This window comes from Pongo abelii, chromosome 1 (assembly GCF_028885655.2).
Source record: "Pongo abelii isolate AG06213 chromosome 1, NHGRI_mPonAbe1-v2.0_pri, whole genome shotgun sequence".
Classification (NCBI taxonomy): Eukaryota; Metazoa; Chordata; class Mammalia; order Primates; family Hominidae; genus Pongo; species Pongo abelii.
The window spans coordinates 46,527,966-46,547,307 of record NC_071985.2 but is presented as its reverse complement, the minus strand read 5'-3'; the positions used below and the strand labels follow the sequence as shown (position 1 = coordinate 46,547,307).

Here is a 19,342-nt window from a genome sequence, read left to right as displayed (position 1 = left end):
CACACAACTTAACATCACACACCCTCTGTTCCAAATACCACAGACAGGATTTACACAAATCATCTGTATGAATGTTACCAGTGGAAGGTATACAAATTACCAGCGGGCGGTGAATCTATATGGGTGTGCAGCAACTTCAAGAATTCGACTGAGGGGCAGAAGTCAGAAAAAGAGACTGAGGCAAGTTGCAGAGCAGGAGTGGAAGTTTATTAAAAAGCTTTAGAGCAGGAAAGAAAGGAAAGTACATTTGGAAAAGACCCAAGTGGGCACTGAGAAGGTCAAGTGCAGTGTTTAACCTGGATCCTAGGACTTTATAGGCTGGCCTTCTGCTGGTGCCTTGCACCCCTTGCCCATGATTCTTCCCTTAGGCTGGACTGCCTGCATGCACAGTGCCCTCTTTATCCTTGGAAAGTGAGCTCATGCAGTGTGTTTAGGACGTTGTGTGCATGCCCATCTGAGGCTTTCTTCCCTTTTCTGGTGGTGCACCCCTGGAACGCCATACTCTGCCATTTTGTCTCTTACTGTACATGGCCGGGAAGTTGCTTCTCCCTGGTGTCTGCATTCAATTAACACTTTAGTTCTGCATCCTTGGATTTCAACCAACCACGGATCAAAAATATTCAGAAAAGAAAAAAAACAATAAAAATAAAACAACAATAAAACATTTAAAAATACAGTATATAACAACTATTTATATAGCATTTACATTGTATTAGGTATTATAAGAATTCCAGAAATGATTTCTACTATACAGGAGAATGTACGTAGTTATAAACAAATACTATGCCATTTTATATCAGGGACTATAGCATCTGCAGATTTTGATATTCTTTGGGTGTCCTGGAACCAATTCCTTGGGGATACCGAGGGATGACTATAATGTGATAATATAAACAGGAGAGTGCATTAGCTAGGGTGGAGGAAGTCGAAAACCCTGCATTCACACTCTACAAATATTGTGGGTTTGCTTGCTCAACATCCATTTCAACTTTTCCTAAGGGCCTCCCTGTTTGCAGAGACTGGAAAACTAAAACCTGCATTTTTGGATTCTTTAGCAGCTAAAGTTCTAATATGATTTTTAGATATAGGTTTCCACAGTCAGATGGACATGTATGAGATCTGGAAATGCAACATTTGTAAAATGGGGATAATAATAATATCTATCTCATTGAGTTTGATGTGAGATATAGATATATATCATATATATATAAAAATACTATATATACGTTGTATTCTCTCAGTCTGTAATATGCTATACATAATATAAACTATATATAGTATAATCAAGTAGTAGCATATAGTGAGTGTATGTGTATATATGTATACACAACACATACATATCTAGTCTATACTATATGTAATATATATTTTATAGAATGTAGTATATATATAGTTATCTATACTAGATATAGTTTAGATAACCACCATATATAGTATATTATATACTGCATATATATGTGTGTGTATGCACACACACACACATACACACACACAATTGTCTCTTGATATCTGTGGAGGATTTTTTCCAGAACCCCCTGTGGATACCGAAATCCACAGATGCTCAAGTCCTTTATATAAAATGGCATAGAATCATACATCCTTGTATATAAGCTATGCATATCCTCCTGTATACTTTAATCTCTCAGTTACTTATAATACCCAATATAATGCCTACACATCACTTCATCCACATGGATTCAACATAGCACTTGGCATGCAGCAAATTTTGCTTTTTGGAATTTTGTGGAATTTTTATTTTTCAAATATTTTTGATCTGTGGTCAGCTGAATCCATGGATGTGGAATCCACAGATATGATGGGCTGACTCTCTCTCCCTCTCTGTCTCTCTTTCTCTCTATCTATATATAATAGAGTGCCTGGCCCATAGTAGGCAGCATATGTGTATTAGCTATTATTAGCTATTTTTAAAAGTTACATATTTATAAGGTATAGTTTAATGTTTTGATACATTTTTGTGTTGTATGATGACCAAGTCAGGGTATTTTTTGTTTCCATCACCTCATGCAGATCTGCTGGTGATGGGAATCTAAAATGCAGCCAAGGTTGGAAACCACTGGCTTTGGGCCTTAATCACGGTAAGGAATTTGGGCTTAAATGAAATCGGAAGATGCTAAAGGGCTTTAAGCAAGGGAATAATATGACATTTAAAAAATATTTCTAAGAGATAGCTCAGGCTCCAGTATAAAAAGACAGCTTGGAGTGGGGAAGGAGAAGGAGGAAGAAGAGTCAAGTGGTTACAGAAGCCAAGTAGAAGATGATGGTGTAGTTTTAATAGAAACAAGAGAAAAACAGTTGGGTTTGTGATGTCTTTTGGAAATGGATTTCACCAATAGGTACTGATAGATAGGATGTGGGTAGCTGTGATGGTTAATTTTTTTTTTTTTTTGAGATGGAGTCTCACTCAGTCACCCATGCTGGAGTGCAGTGGCGCGATCTCAGCTCACTGCAAGCTCCGCCTCCCAGGTTCACGCCATTCTCCTGCCTCAGCCTCTCAAGTAGCTGGGATTACAGCCGTCTGCAACCACGCCCGGCTAATTTTTTGTATTTTTTAGTAGAGACAGGGTTTCACCGTGTTACCCAGGATGGTCTTGATCTCCTGACCTTGTGATCTGCCTGCCTCGGCCTCCCAAAGTGCTGGGATTACAGGCGTGAGCCACCATGCCTGACCTGTGATGGTTAATTTTACGTGTCTACTTGACTGGATTAGGAGATATACAGAGAGCTGGTAAGGCATTATTTCTGGGCATTCCTGCGAGGGTGTTTCTGGAAGAGATTAGTGTTTGAATCAGCTGGCAGTAAGGAAGATCCACCCTCAATGCAAGGAGTGCCCATCCAATTGCTGAGGGCTTGGATATAAAAAGACAGAATAAAAGAGAATTCCTGCTCTTTCTTCTGAAGCTGGGACGCCATTCTTCTCCTGCTGTTGAACATCGGAACTCCAGGTTCTCTGGCCTTTGGACTCCAGGACGAGCACCAGTGTTTCCCTAACCCCTGCTCCATACCCTCCAACCCCAAGTTCTCAGGCATTTGGCCTGAGAAAGAGTTACATCACTGGCTTACACCTGGTTCTGAGGTTTTTGGACTTGGAGTGAGCCATTTTACTGGCTTCTGGCTTCTCAGGTTCTCCAGCTTGTAGACAGACTATCTTGGGACTTCTCAGCCTCCATAATCATAATCATATAGGCCAATTCCCATAATAAAACTCCTATCTATCTATCTATCATCAATCAATCATCTATCCATCTATCCTACTGGTTTTGTCTCTCTGGAGAACTCTGAATGATACAGTAGGTTAGACTAGATGAAGTAAATCAAAATCTCTGGGGCATCTCTGACAGCATCTGTGTCTCCCAATCACATTTGCATTGGTTCTGCTAGATCATAAGGCTCAAGTGGCAGGGTAGTTTGCTCCACAACCTTGACCTTCTGCAGAGATTTTTCTTGCTCCAGGTCTGACTCAAAACTAGCATCCTAATGTGTTACTTGGCAAATGGATTGGAGTAGCATGCCCAGAAGTTGCGTATGTTGCCTCTGAAATCCAATAATTTCCAGCAAGCATTGGATGTCTCTTCATGGTGAATGGTACAAGATGCAAAGCAAGGAAACATGTCTAACTTTAGAGGGAATAGCCCAATATGCCCTATCCTGCTGAAACCCTAGAAACCTCATGGTGTATTAGGCTCCTGAGTTTTCAGGAAGTCTGCCTCCTAACTTTTGGTGTCCACATATCTGACCAAGGGATCTAGAGTAGTCACTAGTAGTACTTCCTGATCACACGTCCAGTGAACATAATGTCATCAATTTAGTGGGTCAGTGTGACATTCTGTGCAACATCAGGACAATCATGGTCCCTGCAAACTATTATGACAGAAAACTGGAGAAGTAAAATAGCTCTGGGCCAAGGTGTTAAAAGTATACTCTTTCCTACCTTCTAAATACATACTGTTTTTGATTCTCCTTATGGTGGGAATGAAAAGAAGGCATTTGCCAGATTAGTAGCTGAATTCAGGTGCCAGGGGCTTTGTTGATCTACTCCAGTAAAGATTTGCAACTCAAAACTGACTACATTTGCCACAATTGACGTCAATATTTAGGATCTGTCTGGCATCTGCACTAGCAAAATGGGTGAGTTCAATGGGGAATTATGGTGGGAATCACATAATTGCACCTGTTGATTCTTTTGATGATGTTCCTAATCTCTATATTTCTCCCTAGTATTGCTTTTGGTTTACTGTTTTGGTGACAGTTGGTTTATTTTATAATAGCCCTTCCACCATGGGTCAGGGAATTAATGTGGCATTTATCTCTGCCAGTTCTAAGTATATTTATTCCCTCTGTACAATCTGGGATTTTTCGGGGGAGGGGACAATGAAATATGTGTTTTAGGCTGTGATGGATAGCCTGTGAGATGGGCAAGGGAAAAGACTCTGTTACCTGACTTTCTTAAACCTCCTCTTTGACCCATGGATGATGGTGGCAGTTTGGGTGTCCAGAATTAATGTTACTTCAGAGCCAACATCCAAGAATTCATAAAAAGTCTGAGTATTTCTCTTTCTCTGGTTCATAGTTGTTCTGGTAAATTGCTGCAAGTTTTGGAGGGAAGGCTTAGGAAGATTCTTGGTATACTCTATTAGTCAAATTGTAGGTCCTTCCTCAAAAAGATCTGGCCTCTATCTCAGAGAAGGGGCTCCAAGTCTGAGCTGGCTCAGGGAACTGAGTAAAATGTTATGAATTCTCACTTCTGCAACTCAAGTATGTGTTTGCCAGACCTAAAATTTTTCTGCGTGTGTCAACAGCCTGTCAGTAAACTACCTGCCTATTTTGTCTCATTTCTTTCTTTCCTAGAGCCTGTGGATCAGTTAGTCACTGCTACAGATCGCTGTGCATCAAAGCACTCTGATTGCCACTCTGATTCTCTGGCTTACTATAGTAATGGAGCTCACCTTGCCTCTAGTGGTTAAATGCTATTACTTGGTCTCTACACTCCAAGATCCCACTATTCTCAGTGAGGTCAAATAACTCAGTTCCACTGGGCATTTTTACTGTCATCTCCAGTTTGCAGAAAACAGGTAACACAGAGCTCTTCAATGATGCGAGTGTCCCCACACCAAAATATCTCTAAATGTCTTGGTGAAGGGGTCCTCTCCCTCCTTGGAAGAATGGTTCCAGCATTCCCCATATCCCTGAGCCTTTAGACTCCTTTTTCCATGGCATGCCTAGAAAACTCAAGTATTCTGATCTCATTAACTATAGACCATCATCAAATCCAGGCTTCTGTGAACACCTCCATTAGTAGTAGACCACGAATGTAGGCATTATTAATATGTTGGCTCTCTAATGCTCAAATGAGTACGTTTAATGTTGAATTCCAGATTAATGTATTTGTGTCACTAAATTCACCTGGATAGAGCCTTATATTCCTTCTCCCTTAGAGTCCACTCCCATATATGCTGTCTGGGCTCCTGCCAATACAGATTGGTAAGGGATTACAATTCTTGGAGTTTATAGGCCATTTCCTTCTGGAGCAGGCCTTGTACCACGTGGCATTATGGGCCTAGAGACAATGAGATGTGCAGAAGAGGACTGGTTTCCTCATATAGGAGTAGACTGCTTATTCTAGAAAGTGAGGCTTAGAGGAATTTGGAGGTTTAAATCTCATCCTTGTCTGCCAGAATGTTCCCATCTTAGGTCTCAGGGTCCACTCCTTCCCCACCAGTGCTCTTATCTTAGATTGAGAGAGGGTTGGTCATTTACTTGGCACTGCCAACTTGGCAAGTATTGCAGACAGTCCCTGGATCTGGTCTTCAGTCATAAGTGTCCTGCGACTTCAGGAGATGAGGAACTCCTTCAAAATTGCCATTTTTAAATTGTACTTTTCACAGCCAAGTGACTCTATAATCTTTGTAATTGCTGTTGTTTCCATAGAGACTAAAGGCCACAGCCCCTTCATTCCTATGGCCTCACCCTCCACCTGAACATTCTTTTTTTTTTTTTTTTTTTTTGAGACAGGGTATTGCTCTGTTGCCCAGGCTAGAGAGCCATGGTATGATCATGGCTCACTGCAGCTTTGAACTCCTGGACTCAAGCAATCCTTCCACCTCGGCCTCTCAAAGAGCTGGGACTACAGGTGTGTGCCACTACCCCTGACTAATTAAAAAAAAATTTTTTTTTTTTTCAGAGACAGGGTCTCACTGTGTTGCCCAGGCTGGTCTCAAACTCCTGGCCTCAAGCAATCCTCCCGCCTCAGCCTCCCACAGTGCTGGAATTATAGGCATGATTCACCATACCCAGCCACCTGAACTTCATCTAGTGCTACCTACCCCTGAAGATAATTTGAATAATCATGATGCTGCCATTTGCCAAGATTATCCATGCTCCCCATCACTAAGAAAGCTATTCTCATGATGAACTGAGTAAATTTAGTTCCAGAATCCTGACCTGAGAACTAGTTTCCTGGAGCCACTGCTGGTACCAACTACAGTTTAGTCCAGTACTGTCCAATAGAAATATGTGAGCCACAAATGCTTTTTGTCACTTAGGTAATTAAAAATATTTCTAATAGCCAGATAAAATAATGAAATAAAATTAATTTTAATAATACATTTAATTAATCCAGTAGATTCAAAACATGATTTCAATATGTAATCAATATCAAACTTTGTTAATGAAATATTTTTGTTCTTTTTCATACTAAATCTTTCAGCTGTGCATTTTAGACATATAACACATCTTAATTTGAACTAGCTTCATTTCAAATGCTCAATAGCTGCATATAGCTACCATATTAGACAGTGCAGATTTAGTGAGATGGTTATTAAATAAAGATCTAATAACAGGACTATTTACATAGATGAGGGCAGTGGGGAGAAACTGGGGGCTAGTAACAGAACTGCCACTACCCCTCGGCCCCAAAGGAGGAAGGAAAGGAGAAGTTACTAGAATTAAACAGAGAAAGTTTTGCAGAGAGGGCTGCCTTGACAGGGCTGCAGCTTTTGGTAGAAGGGCATGGCCAGAAAAGAGGAGGTCCTGCAGGGAAGGATCCATAATAACTATCCAAACCTCAGTCTCCTCCTCCCTCTAATCACATGCCAGGCTCGTATTAGCCAAACCCAACCAGAAGCCAGAGGGCAAGGGTCCTGTAGATGTAGGCCACACTGTCTTCTGGGGCAGAGAGTAGAGTAGAGAAGAGTGAGTGTGGACATCTAGCATCTGGTATGATGTCTCCCTTCACTAGATAAATAGGGATGTTGTCTGGCTCGTTCATCACTGTGCACAGCACCTGGAACATTATCTGGAGCATAGTAAATGTTCAATAAATATTTGTTGAATAAATATTGGGTAAGATGACATTTCTCAATCATTGTGATCCGGATGGAAACTCCCATTTGCTAGAGAAAGGACAAGCACAATTCCTCAGAAGAAAGAAAAAACAGTACAGTGGACAAAACATTGATGTGCTGTTAGACTTGTGGGTCCGCCAGTGGTTGTGTGTATGCTATACCTCTCTTTTGGTAACAAACTTGATGTCCCTCCTCTCCACTCCAACTGTAATTAACTCTAATAGCATTTTAGGGAAGCTCCAAGGAAATAACACATGTAACCTGAAGATTTCATGGGCATACAAGGATAGGAATGCGGTATGGGTTATGTTGTTAGAAGTCTCGTTGGCTCTCACCACTGTCACCCTTGCCCGAGTTTACTTAAGAAGTCAGTTCAGTGACCAGGCACGGTGGCTCATGCTTGTGATCCCAGCAGTTTAGGAGGCCAAGGTGGGCAGATCACGAGGTCAGGAGATCGAGACCATCCTGGCTAACATGGTGAAACCCTGTCACTACTAAAAATACAAAAAATTAGCCGGGTGTGGCTGCACGCGCCTGTAGTCCCAGATACTCGGTAGGCTGAGGCAAGAGAATGGCTTGAACCTGGGAGGTGGAGATTCCAGTGAGTCAAGATCGCGTCACTGCATTCCAGCCTGGGTGACAGAGCAAGACTCTGTCTCAAAAAAAAAAAGAAAAGAAGTCAGTTCAGTATGAAATAGAATGTTTTTGTCCTGACAGCACATTTGGGGAGGATGTGATTGGCCCAGCTTTGGCCATGTGTCTGACCCAATTAACTGTGAGCAGGGAAGGAAGGCTAAAGATATTGCCATGGTCCACCTGTATGGATTCAGAGCCATAAAGAAAGTATTGTGAGCTGGGAAAAAATTCCAAAAGATATCTATGGCTGAGGGTTATTAGGGGAAAGTATAAAAAGAGTCTGTTGGATTTGGCAAGTAGGATTCTTTAGTGTTCTAAGGAAGAGACATTTTAGTGCTACTGTGTGGGAGGGGAGCAGAAGTTGAGATGGCAGAGGTAGATTGTATAGGAGATGGGTTGTACAGGAGATGATAAAATCTATTTCTTGATAAGTGTGGATAAGAAGGGAGAGAGCAGTAGGAATGGAAGCTAGAGGAAATCTGGAGCTGGGGAAAGATTTATGTATTATTGTTTCCCCCTATTTTACAGATAAGGAAATAGACAAAGAGAAGTTAAGTAAGCTGCCTAAGATCACACAGCCAGTAAAGTGAGAGAGCAGAGATGTGAAACTAGGAAACTCCAGAGCCCATACTTCTAACCAATGTGCATACCACTTATAAGTGCATTTCCTTTTCTGCATGGCACTAGGTTGACTTGAGTGGTGTTAATTGTGAAGAGGTCTTTTCTATTTCTGTAATATAAATATTCTGATCCTCGACACTGCTGTTTCCCCTTCTTTCCTGGAATGCTCAGACTCCCTTCACCTTGGTGAGATAGCACTCTTCTGGTTCTCATTCTCTCTCTGTATTTTTTGTAGTCTCCTCTTCCTCTACCCACCTTAAATGCTGGTTTTCCCTGGACTTCCATCCTTACACATGTCTCACTGCACACACTCCCTAGGCCTCATCTTCCATGTCTAGCCCTTCTGCTCCCATAACCCTCTATTTGCTCACAGACACATTGTGTCTTTACATGTGTTATAATGAAAAATATGATCAGAAATGATAAAATGGGAAAAAAGTGCAATAGAGAAAACAGACATTGCCAAAAGTTGTTACTTTTTTGTTTTGTTTTGTTTTTGTTTTTGAGACGGAGTCTTGCTCTGTTGCCCAGGCTGGAGTGCAGTGGCACGATCTCGGCTCACTGCAAGCTCCACCTCCCAGGTTCATGCCATTCTCCTGCCTCAGCCTCCCGAGTAGCTGGGACTACAGGCTCCCGCCACCACGCCCGGCTAATTTTTTGAATTTTTAGTAGAAACGGGGTTTCACCATGTTAGCCAGGATGGTCTCAATCTCCTGACCTCATGATCTGCCTGCCTCAGCCTCCCAAAGTGCTGGGATTACAGGTGTGAGCCACTGCGCCCGGCCAAGTTGTTACTTTTAAAAGAGTAACAACTGATAAACCTCTGGGCAAGACTGATCAAGAAAAAAGAACATAAACAAATCACCACAGATATTAAGATGTGGCCTGGCCGGGCACAGTGGCTCATGCCTGTAATCCTAGCACTTTGGGAGGCCGAGGCGGGCAGATCACGAGGTCAGGAGATCGAGACCATCCTAGCTAACACGGTGAAACCCCATCTCTACTAAAAATACAAAAAATTAGCCGGACGTGGTGGCAGGTGCCTGTAGTCCCAGCTACTCGGGAGGCTGAGGCAAGATAATTGCTTGAACCTGGGAGGCAGAGGTTGCAGTGAGCCAAGATCATGCCACTGCACTCCAGCCTGGGGGACACAGCAAGACTCCATCTCAAAAAAAAAAAAAAAAAAAAAAAAATGTGGCAAGGGAATAAGCCGTAATTTGGCAATGTCTTACATGAAATGGAAAAAATCCTTAAAAAACAACTTATAAAAATGAACACATGAAGAAGTAGAAAATCTGATTAGTTTGTATCTATTAAAGAAATTGATTTCATGATTAACTAATTTCCCACACAAGAAAGTATAGGCCCAAATAGCTTCATGAATGATTTTTTCTAAATGTTTAAGAAATAAATAATACTAACTTTAAATTATTTTAAAAAGTAGAGGAAGGAATACTTCCCAATTGATTTTTATGAGGCCAACATAACCTTAATACCAAAACCTGACAAGGACTTTATAAGAAAAAAAAATTACAGCCCAATCTCTAATAGAAATATAGGTGCAAAAATCTTGAATGAATATTAGCAAAATGAGTCCAGCAATCTATAAAAAGCATAATATATCATATATAAATGAAAAATTTTCCAGGAATTATCATTTTGATAGATGAAGAAAAATGACTGAATAAAATTCGATATTCATTCATGCTAAAAAAAAAAAAAAAAAACCGGCCAGGCGCGGTGGCTCACTCCTGTAATACCAGCACTTCGGGAGGCCAAGGCGGGCGGATCACAAGGTCAGGAGATTGAGACCATCCTGGCTAACACGGTGAAACCCCATCGCTACTAAAAATACAAAAAAAAAAATTAGCCGGGCGTGGTGGCAGGCGCCTGTAGTCCCAGCTACTCGGGAGGCTGAGGCAGGAGAATGGCGTGAACCCGGGAGGTGGAGCTTGCAGTGAGCCGAGATGGTGCCACTGCACTCCAGCCTGGGTGACAGAGCGAGACTCCGTCTCAAACTCTTAGTAAACGAGGAATAAAAGAGAGACTTCCTTAATCTGATTAAAGTATCTATTCTCCTCCCCTAAAATACTTAATGATGAATCACTGAAAGTTCCCCCAACCCCTGAGAATAGAAATGAACAAGGATACCACCATCACAATTTATTTTTCTGTTGTTGTTTTTGATATGGAGTCTCACTCTATTGCCCAGACTGGAATGTAGGCGTGCTACTACCACCACCGCAACCTCCGCCTCCGGGGTTCAAGTGATTCTCTTGTCTCAGCCTCCAGGGTAGCTGGGATACAGGCACCCATGCCCGGTAGGTGGGATACAGGCCACCACGCCCGGGTAATTTTTATATTTTTAGCAGAGATGGGGTTTCACCATGTTTGCCAGGCTGGTCTCGAACTCCTGACCTCAAGTGATCTGCCCGCCTCAGCCTCCTAAAGTGCTGGGATTACAGGTGTGAGCCACCACACCTGGCCTACCATCACAATTTCTATTCAACATTTTACTGTGAGTCCTAGCCAGTTCACTAAGCCAAGAAAAATAATTTAGAAAAGGAGTATGATTTGGAAATAAATAAATAAAATTGTCATTATTCGCAGATGACATGACTGTATGCAAAGAAGATCCCAAAGAATCTACAAACTATTAATACGTGAATTTAGCAAGGCCACTGAATACAAGGTAAATATACAAATATCAATCGTATTTTCTATATACAAAATACTTTTTTTTTGTTTTTTCTCTTTCTTTGAATTCTAATTCTAAATACAAATAATTAGAAAATAGAATTTCCATATGGTACCATTTATAATACAATCAATCCTAACAATAAATCTAACAAAAGGTATGCAAGCTAAACTGAAAACATTAAGACATTATTATTGAAAGAAATGAAAAGATATAAAGAAATGGAGGAATATACTACAATATATTCACAGATTGGAAAACTAGGAATATAAAGATATAAATTCTCTATAAATTGATTTATAGATTCCTGCAATACAATACCAATCAAAATTCCAGGAATTTTATTGTGGAAATTGCCAATCTGATTCTAAACCTGATAGGAAAATGCAAAGTGCCAAGTTATGAAGATCTAATATAAAGCTATAGTAATTCAGGCAGTGTGATACTGGCATAAAGATAAAGAAGTAGACCTATGGAAGAGAGCAGAAAGTCCAGAAACAGACTCATACATATGTAGTCACCTGATTTGTGACAAAGGTAATGTTGTAGTATAGTTGGGAAAGGACAATCTTCAATCAATGCTGCTGGCAAATTTGATATCCATTTGAAAAAAGAAATCATGATCCCTAACACTACATGCAAAATAACAATTTCACATGGTCTAGGGTTCCTAAAGGAATAGGAGAATCACTACTAGGTAGGTATTTGGTACTGTTAGTGATGTATTTACATCTGGTAAAATAAGTCTCTCATTATTCTCTTTCAGAAATTTCTTGAATACACTCATGTTTATTTTTACAGGTAGATCTTAAAAATGTCAAATATAAAGGAAATGATAACTCATTTGGAATTTTATTAGGATTGCACTTAATATATACATATTCCTTTTTTTTTCTTTTGAGACAGAGTCTCACTCTGTTGCCCAGGTTGGAGTGCAGTGGCATGATCTTGGCTCACTGCAATCTCCACCTCCCAGGTTCAAGCAATTCTCGTGCCTCAGCCTCCTCACTATATAATGATAAAGGGGTCAGTTCAGCAAGAGAATATAACAATTATAAATATCTGTGTACCCAACACTGGAACTTTCAAGTATATAAAGCAAACATTAGTAGATTTAAAGGGAGAGATAGACTACAATACAGTAATAGTAGGGGACTTTAACACTCCACTCTCAGTAATGGACAGATTGTCCAGATAGAAAATTAACAAAGAAACACTAGAGTTAATCTACACATCAGACCTACTAGGTCTAACTGACATTTATAGAACATTTCACCTAACTGCTGCAGGATACACATTCTTTTCATCAAAACATGGAACATTCTCTAGAATAAACCATATCTTGGACCACAAAACAAATCTGAACAAATTCAAAAAAGTGTAGAAATTATGTCAAGTATGTTTTCTGACTACAATGGAATAAAATTAGAAATCAACAAGAGGACCTCAGAAACTTCACAAACACATGGAAATTAAACAACCTGCTCCTGAATGACCAATGGATCAATGAAGAAGTTAAGAAGAAAATTTTAAAAATTATTGAAACAAATGAAGATGGAATACAACATACCAAAAATCTATGAGATACAGTAAAAGCAGTACTAAGAGGGAAGTTTGTAGAATCTTTACTACCTTTTAAATAAGGCCCAACAAAAAGAACTCACAAAAGCCATACCCCAGAATAAATATATGAAGGAATGAATTTATATATGCTCTGAATTCTTTTCTTTTCTTTTTTTTTTTGAGACAGAGTCTCTCTCTGTTGCCCTAGAGTGCAGTGGCATGATCAGGGCTCCAGTGCAGCCTCAACCTCCCTGGGCTCAAGCAATTCTTCCACCTCAGCCTCCTGAATAGCTGGGACTATAGGCAGATGCCACCACACCTGGCTAATTTTTGTATTTTTTTTGTAGAGATGGGGTTTTGTCATGTTGCCCAGGCTGGTCTTGAATTCCTGAGCTCAAGCAATCCGCCTGCCTATGCCTCCCAAAGTGCTGGATTACAGGCATGAGTCACCATGCTTGGCCCTCAATTCTTAAACTAAAAATGCTAACTGGATGGTTTCATGTCCTTAGGTAATAAATTGCTTATTTCCATCAAGAAACCGTATCTACCAATTTAGTAATTTTTATGCTTTTGTTTGGGCATATGGAACACTGATGAAAGTTATGGATCTTTGCTGTAGGAAAATGTAAATACGAAAACATGCAAAGGCTGCATCGACTTCTTGGGAATTCACAGACAGCTGAAAGTCCATGTTTGGACTCTCGGTGAGGTCCGATGTTTGGAATTTTGGAAGACTGGACCGTGCATGAAGGCAAAAGCCAGTTCTACCTTCAAGTCACATTTCAGGCCATTCTCAATATTCCATAAATGATACCTACCTCAGGGAAAGATCCTAGGATAAGAGATCCATGTAGAGAGAAAACTGGGGAAGATCTTGGTGAATACTTTCATCTCTCTGGCTCTTGGGGGTCAGAAGGACCCAATTCTCTTTCTGCCTCTTATAAGGATATATCATTTATATTGAGTACCCTGGAATGACTATAAACATGGTACTCATGACTGAATTCAAAGCTTTAATTTCTTATCATCTGTGTTGAGTACATCCCCAAACCTGATCCTTCCAGAATTCACATTGACCCTTTTATCCCTATCCTTTCTCAGACTTAGTCCAGATGTTGATCTGTCTAATCCACACTGTGGACTCCTGAGAGCCTGTTACCAGCAGTCGTACGCATCTCACTGTCCCCACAAAGTCTTCACTGTATACCTTCTGATTGAATTTCCCCTTTATCAGTGGTCCCAGCAGGGTATAGTGGGCACAGACTTTTCCCTCCAGAACAGGCTCATAGCCCAGTTCTACCTGCCCATGTTGCAGGCAATATATTGCCTGCTTACCAATGCCTGTCAGAAACTATCTGGATCACCTTGTGAATCTGACTGAAAACTGCAGTATATGAGTGGCCTAGAATGAGATACTTAGTCTGGAGGTATTTTTCCTTCAGTGAATAGGCATATTCTGGCTGATGAAAGCTTTTCATTACTATGTTAGTATAAATGAGGGCAGGAGGATTGTTTGGCTCACCAAGATTCTCTTCCTTTACTTTCTCCTTTTGGTAACATGTGTCCTTGGAAGTAAAATTATAGTCCCTAGAGTGGAAGAGACTGGGAGCGAGGCTAATTGAAACTGTCTGGCCCAAGAGGAAACCAAAATTTGATAGAAGCAAGTGAGTACGAGTGTCCTTATGGAAGAGGAACAAGAAAGTGGTCAGGCGAGAGAGGTCACTGGTGTGGAAAACTTTCCCAGAGATGCTCAGGTGGGAGAACTCCAGGATCACCCAACATAGTTCTTTCCAGGCTAATAATGCTGAAGAGACGGCAGCAACAAATTTAGGGGTGCAATCAATATGATCTTCCACCAATAGAAAGTAATCAGAGAGGTTGCTAGCGAAGTTCATGAGGAGGGCATGATCTACTTTCTGTCTGGAACAGAGGGCTTCACAGGGTGACGAGTGATTAACGTCACTCAGATCTCCTGGGAGAGGGGAGCTACCATGGATCACCAGCAGCTTCCCGGCCCCAGTCTGTGCTGTGAAGAGACCTGAAATATTGGCAGCTGTTTGGCCAAGCCATTCAGGGTCAGGACCTGACGGGTGGACCAGCACCACGATATACTCCAGCTCATGTTCTGAGGAAGCTTGGAACACGGACTACAGGATGTCCAAGAGGTAGCTCCCACGAGGATGCTGCATTGAGGCAATCCCCACGGTCAGCAGTCCTGGGGGAGACATGAGGCACATGAGCACTTTAGGATGGTGAAGAGTTCCTAGGACTCTCCTCCCAGGTCTTTTCCTTAGGCTGATCCCAGTGACAATTCACATTTCTTTTCCTGGGGCATGTAGTCCAGATGGGAGGTTAACATCTGATCAGAAATTGTGATGTGGGCAGGGCGCGGTGGCTCACGCCTGTAATCCCAGCACTTTGGGAGGCCCAGGAGGGCGGATTACAAGGTCAGGAGATTGAGACCATCCTGGCTAACACGGTGAAACCCCGTCTCTACTAAAAATACAAAAAATTAGCCGGGCGTGGTGGTGGGCACCTGTAGTCCCAGCCACTCGGGGGGCTGAGGCAGGAGAATGGCGTGAACCCGGGAGGCGGAGCTTGCAGTGAGCCGAGACCGTGCCAGCCTGGGCGACAGAGCAAGACTCCATCTCTGGAAAAAAAAAGAAGAAATTGTGATGTGGTTTTATTTGGTCAAAGTACTGTGGTCATTACTTTGGAAGGCTCTTGGGGAAGCTTTGTGAAGGGCAAGGCACTCTAGCATGGGCAAGGCTGCTGGGTACCAAAGGCAAATTTGCTGACTTGGCAAAATATCTTAGCCTGGCCTTGACCTTCAATTATCTCAGCTACCACAGGTCAACCTGTGGATTAGAGGATCTCTGGAAATCTATGTAAACCCAAGGGTCCAACAGTCTACTGCACTGAGACCCAAAGTCCACACTTTGCCCTCTACCCAATACCTTTTCCCACGGCTCCTTCTGGCTCCTCTCTCTTCCTGTTTTCCCCTCCCTGGGGGCCGACCATGACTGAGCTTCACGATGGGACAGCTCCTTCCCAGGGTCACTATGGCCTTTCTGTCCTGTTGGTCATTCAAGGGGTGACCAGGGGAGAGGAAAACACACCAAATTCTACAGCGTGGCCTTGCCTCAGAGCACACTCTTTCCTTGCCACATGCTAGTGACTTCCCTTTTTGACCCTCCTTCTTTTTTCTGGCTAAAATACCCTGTCTGATCTTCTCCCAGTCAGACCACTCCCTCCCAGGTACTCACTCTTTTCCTGGGGAGGGGCTCTAGCCAGGAATTGGTAGCTGGCATGCTGGAGAAGAGGGAAGTCTCTCTGCATCTCCTTGAAGGTTCGCAGATGGTTCTTGCTTTCAGAGTTGATTTGTTTGACAGCTATTTGCGAAGCTATGTCCTCCTTTTCCTTCTGAGGATAAGATATATCAGTCCTGAGGTTCACCCCCTGATTCTCTGGAGACAATTGAGGAGCAGATCCCCCTTTCAGGACAGGCTGGGCAAGCCCCAGCTTCCTGTGCCCAGGGAAGCCGAGTGTCAGGGCTCAGGGAACCGCTCTCCCCACCTCATCATGAGACCACACACGCCTTTCCAGCAGAGGCCATGGGTCCTAGGTTGGGAAGTGGGGCTCCCTGGTTTGTGTGGAGTGCCTGCGGGAAGGGCTAAGGCTTGTGCGGAGTAAGCACTTGCCTGCCCCCACCGTTGTCAGGCTGGCCAGTGTCGTCTACCTCGACTTAGGCCTGGGCTAGGTTCTGTGAGATATGCTGGCACCCAGTGCCTGGCCCTGTCCTCAAGGAACATAAGCCCCAGTGCCTCAATTCTAGAGTCCTTTCTTTTGCTCAAATCTGACCACGCACACAGTTCTGAACCACTCCCCACACCTGCCCTGTGCTTAGCTCCAGCTGGTCTGAGGTGTTTTATGAAAAATGTGGATTTCAAAGCCTGGCCAGGCACTGTGTGGGGTTTGGTCTTCTCACTTGCAGATGTTGTCCACTTAGGGAAGCTATTTCCAATCCTCCATGTGAGAAATGGGAAAAATCACATCTCCATGCTAGGTCCTGGTTGGGAAGTGGCCAGCACCCAGGTCCTCATTGTCTGCTAGTCCTGCCAGTCAGCCTGGTACTTTAGAGGTGGGCGTGCACTGCCCTCTCCACACCTGGAGTCCCGTTTCTTCCTCCCTGCTCCTAGTCAAATCCCACTGATATATGAAGGGATAGTGGAAAGTGGCTGTTTTAAATTCAGGAATTTAGAAAGTAACTGTGAATCAAGCTGGTAGTGTTGGTTTTGAATGATTTTTTCAACAATACACGAGTCCTTTGCAGAGTTTTTGAAGGAAAGCTACAGGAAGTCTCTATCACTCCTATTCCATACCCCTCTGGCAAGCGGATCTCCTAGTAACCACAAATTAGGCATCTCATTGTCAGTTGTCTCCTATGTCTGGTACTACTCTGTTTTCCCCTGGAAATGTCCGTTTTCTTCATCTATACTTCTCTACTGTCACCATTGATGGTTATAACAAATTACTCATGTATTTCTTTCATGGGTTAGCAATTTACAGAAAATAAATTGCCCTTTTTTTTTTTTTTTTTTTTGAGACAGAGTTTCACTCTGTTGCCCAGGCTGGAGTGCACTGGTGTGATCTTGGCTCACTGCAACCTCTCCCTCCTGGGCTAAAGCCATCCTCCCACCACAGCCTCCCAAGTAACTGGGACTACAGGTGTGCACCACCAGGCCTGGCTAATTTTTTGTATTTTTGGTAGAGATGGGGTTTCACCATGTCAGCCAGGCTGGTCTCAAACTCCTGATCTGACTACCTTGGTCTCCCAAATTGCTGGAATTATAGGCATGAGCAACTGCGCCCAGCCATCTTTTCTTAAGAAAAACAAAACAAAATTATTTCACTTCCTTTATGTTTATTAAAAAAATTATTCTGTCTTTACTTCTCTTTTCTGAGAACATTTACAGTGATTCTAGAGTTTCCCACATAGATGGGGCCTAAATTTTGACTTTTATTTAGCTATTTTCCTACTTAATAATTGAAAATGGGTTCCACTATCAGGTTCTGGTACTCACCAACAGAAGTTTATATTCAGCATTTTGGATTTTCTCATGGAGGAAGAAGCTCAAGAGGAATAAGGATATAATTGCTGTGACATATTTCCCAAAGCAATGGTGCATGCTGCCAGGGGTTGGATGTAGCTCTGCAGAGAAATGTGGGCAGCACATGGATCTTAAGTACCTCCTCCTCAGAGAAGCACACAGGCGCCATTTTCTTACCCTTTCCCCTTCTGTTCCTACTTCAAGGTATCACTGGCTTATTCTTCCCTGAGCTTTCTCCCTCTGCGTACTAACACCTCTCACCCCAAATTTTTGCTACCTGAAAACGGCAAAAATTGTCGTCTAAATGGCCTTTTAAAAGGCCAAGGAGCTTGATTCTATTTATTCTTTACATTCTGTCCTTCCTCATGGGTTTTCAGATGTATTGTTACTTTCTAGTTGTTTATGACAGGAAGTTAACTAAAGCTGCCTTTATTCACCTGCTTAAGCCAAGGATACGTCTTAGGAGGACCATGCAATAGAAGGGAAAAACCCTCCTGGAGTAGGGATCCAACCAGAAGAGGTGTTGTACCAAGGAAAGGAAACCAAAATAGAAGGTAAAGGGCCTGAGTATGATGCTTTCAAATCCCTCATCTCCACTAAACCTCCCCCCTCCTGTCTCTCAGCCATTATTCTGACTGATTCCTCAAGGCTTACCCTTCCAAACTCATGTTTGGTTGGGGCAGTAGAATTTTTGTAGGAACTTCTACCTCAGAGTCAAGTAAAAAATCAATATTTGAGTATAAGCCCTTCATTGCATGTGCCACATTTCCAAGGGAAATATTGAGGTAGCAAGGAAAATGGAAACTAACTGGAAGTTTCTAACCACGTGAAAATTCTCACCATAATCAGAGCAGTATGTCCACTGGAATCATTTAATCTGTCTTTGGACACACACAGACAAATATAACTTGAAGTTCCTCTGAAAGCAGGGATTCTTCTGAAACTAAAAATAAAACAACCTTAGTGTCTGAAGGGCAGGGCTCTGACTGCACAGAGCAGGTTGAAGCCACTGAATGTCTCCTATAAGACAGCCAAGCCTGGTCAACACTCTCAGGAGACACTACCTAGCAACCATTGTTCTTTCTGAATGGGGAGCAGGCAGCTCATCATCTCCCCCATCACTTGTAAGTGAAGGTTAGATTTGGGTGGTGAGAAATGTTAACACCAGCTTTCTAGCTGTGGTAAACACAGTAAGTCTCTCTAAATATTACATTTGCTCCTCTATTCCTGGCCCCCTTGCAGTTAAGTGAGGCCACAATACTAACTCTAGCCAATGAAAAATGAGTGGAAATTAGTATGTGTCCTTTCTGGGGCAAGACAGTAAAAAACCCATGTGAAATTCTCCATTTTTT

At 42.3% G+C, this 19,342-nt stretch overlaps 1 protein-coding gene across 3 annotated transcripts; it reads right to left on the bottom strand.

Moving 5' to 3' along the window:
* Positions 1 to 187: 187 nt before the first annotated feature.
* On the bottom strand, positions 188 to 19,042 carry LOC129048343 (alpha-1,3-mannosyl-glycoprotein 4-beta-N-acetylglucosaminyltransferase C-like). Of its 3 annotated transcripts, none has more exons than XR_008510616.2 (4): positions 18,831 to 18,983; positions 17,964 to 18,091; positions 16,146 to 16,302; positions 188 to 587 (listed from the first exon to the last, which is right to left on the bottom strand). XR_008510616.2 is itself a non-coding variant. In XM_054522831.2 (3 exons), the coding sequence occupies exons 1-3, from the start codon at positions 18,114 to 18,116 to the stop codon at positions 15,027 to 15,029; spliced, it is 378 nt and encodes a 125-aa protein (XP_054378806.1). In that variant the 5' UTR covers positions 18,117 to 18,291; the 3' UTR covers positions 12,789 to 15,026. The 3 variants fall into 3 exon arrangements, 1 of the variants encoding a protein (XP_054378806.1); XR_010140787.1 differs by lacking the exon at positions 188 to 587 and adding an exon at positions 12,789 to 15,094 and having other exon boundaries at positions 18,831 to 19,042; XM_054522831.2 differs by lacking the exons at positions 188 to 587; positions 18,831 to 18,983 and adding an exon at positions 12,789 to 15,094 and having other exon boundaries at positions 17,964 to 18,291.
* Positions 19,043 to 19,342: the final 300 nt, after the last annotated feature.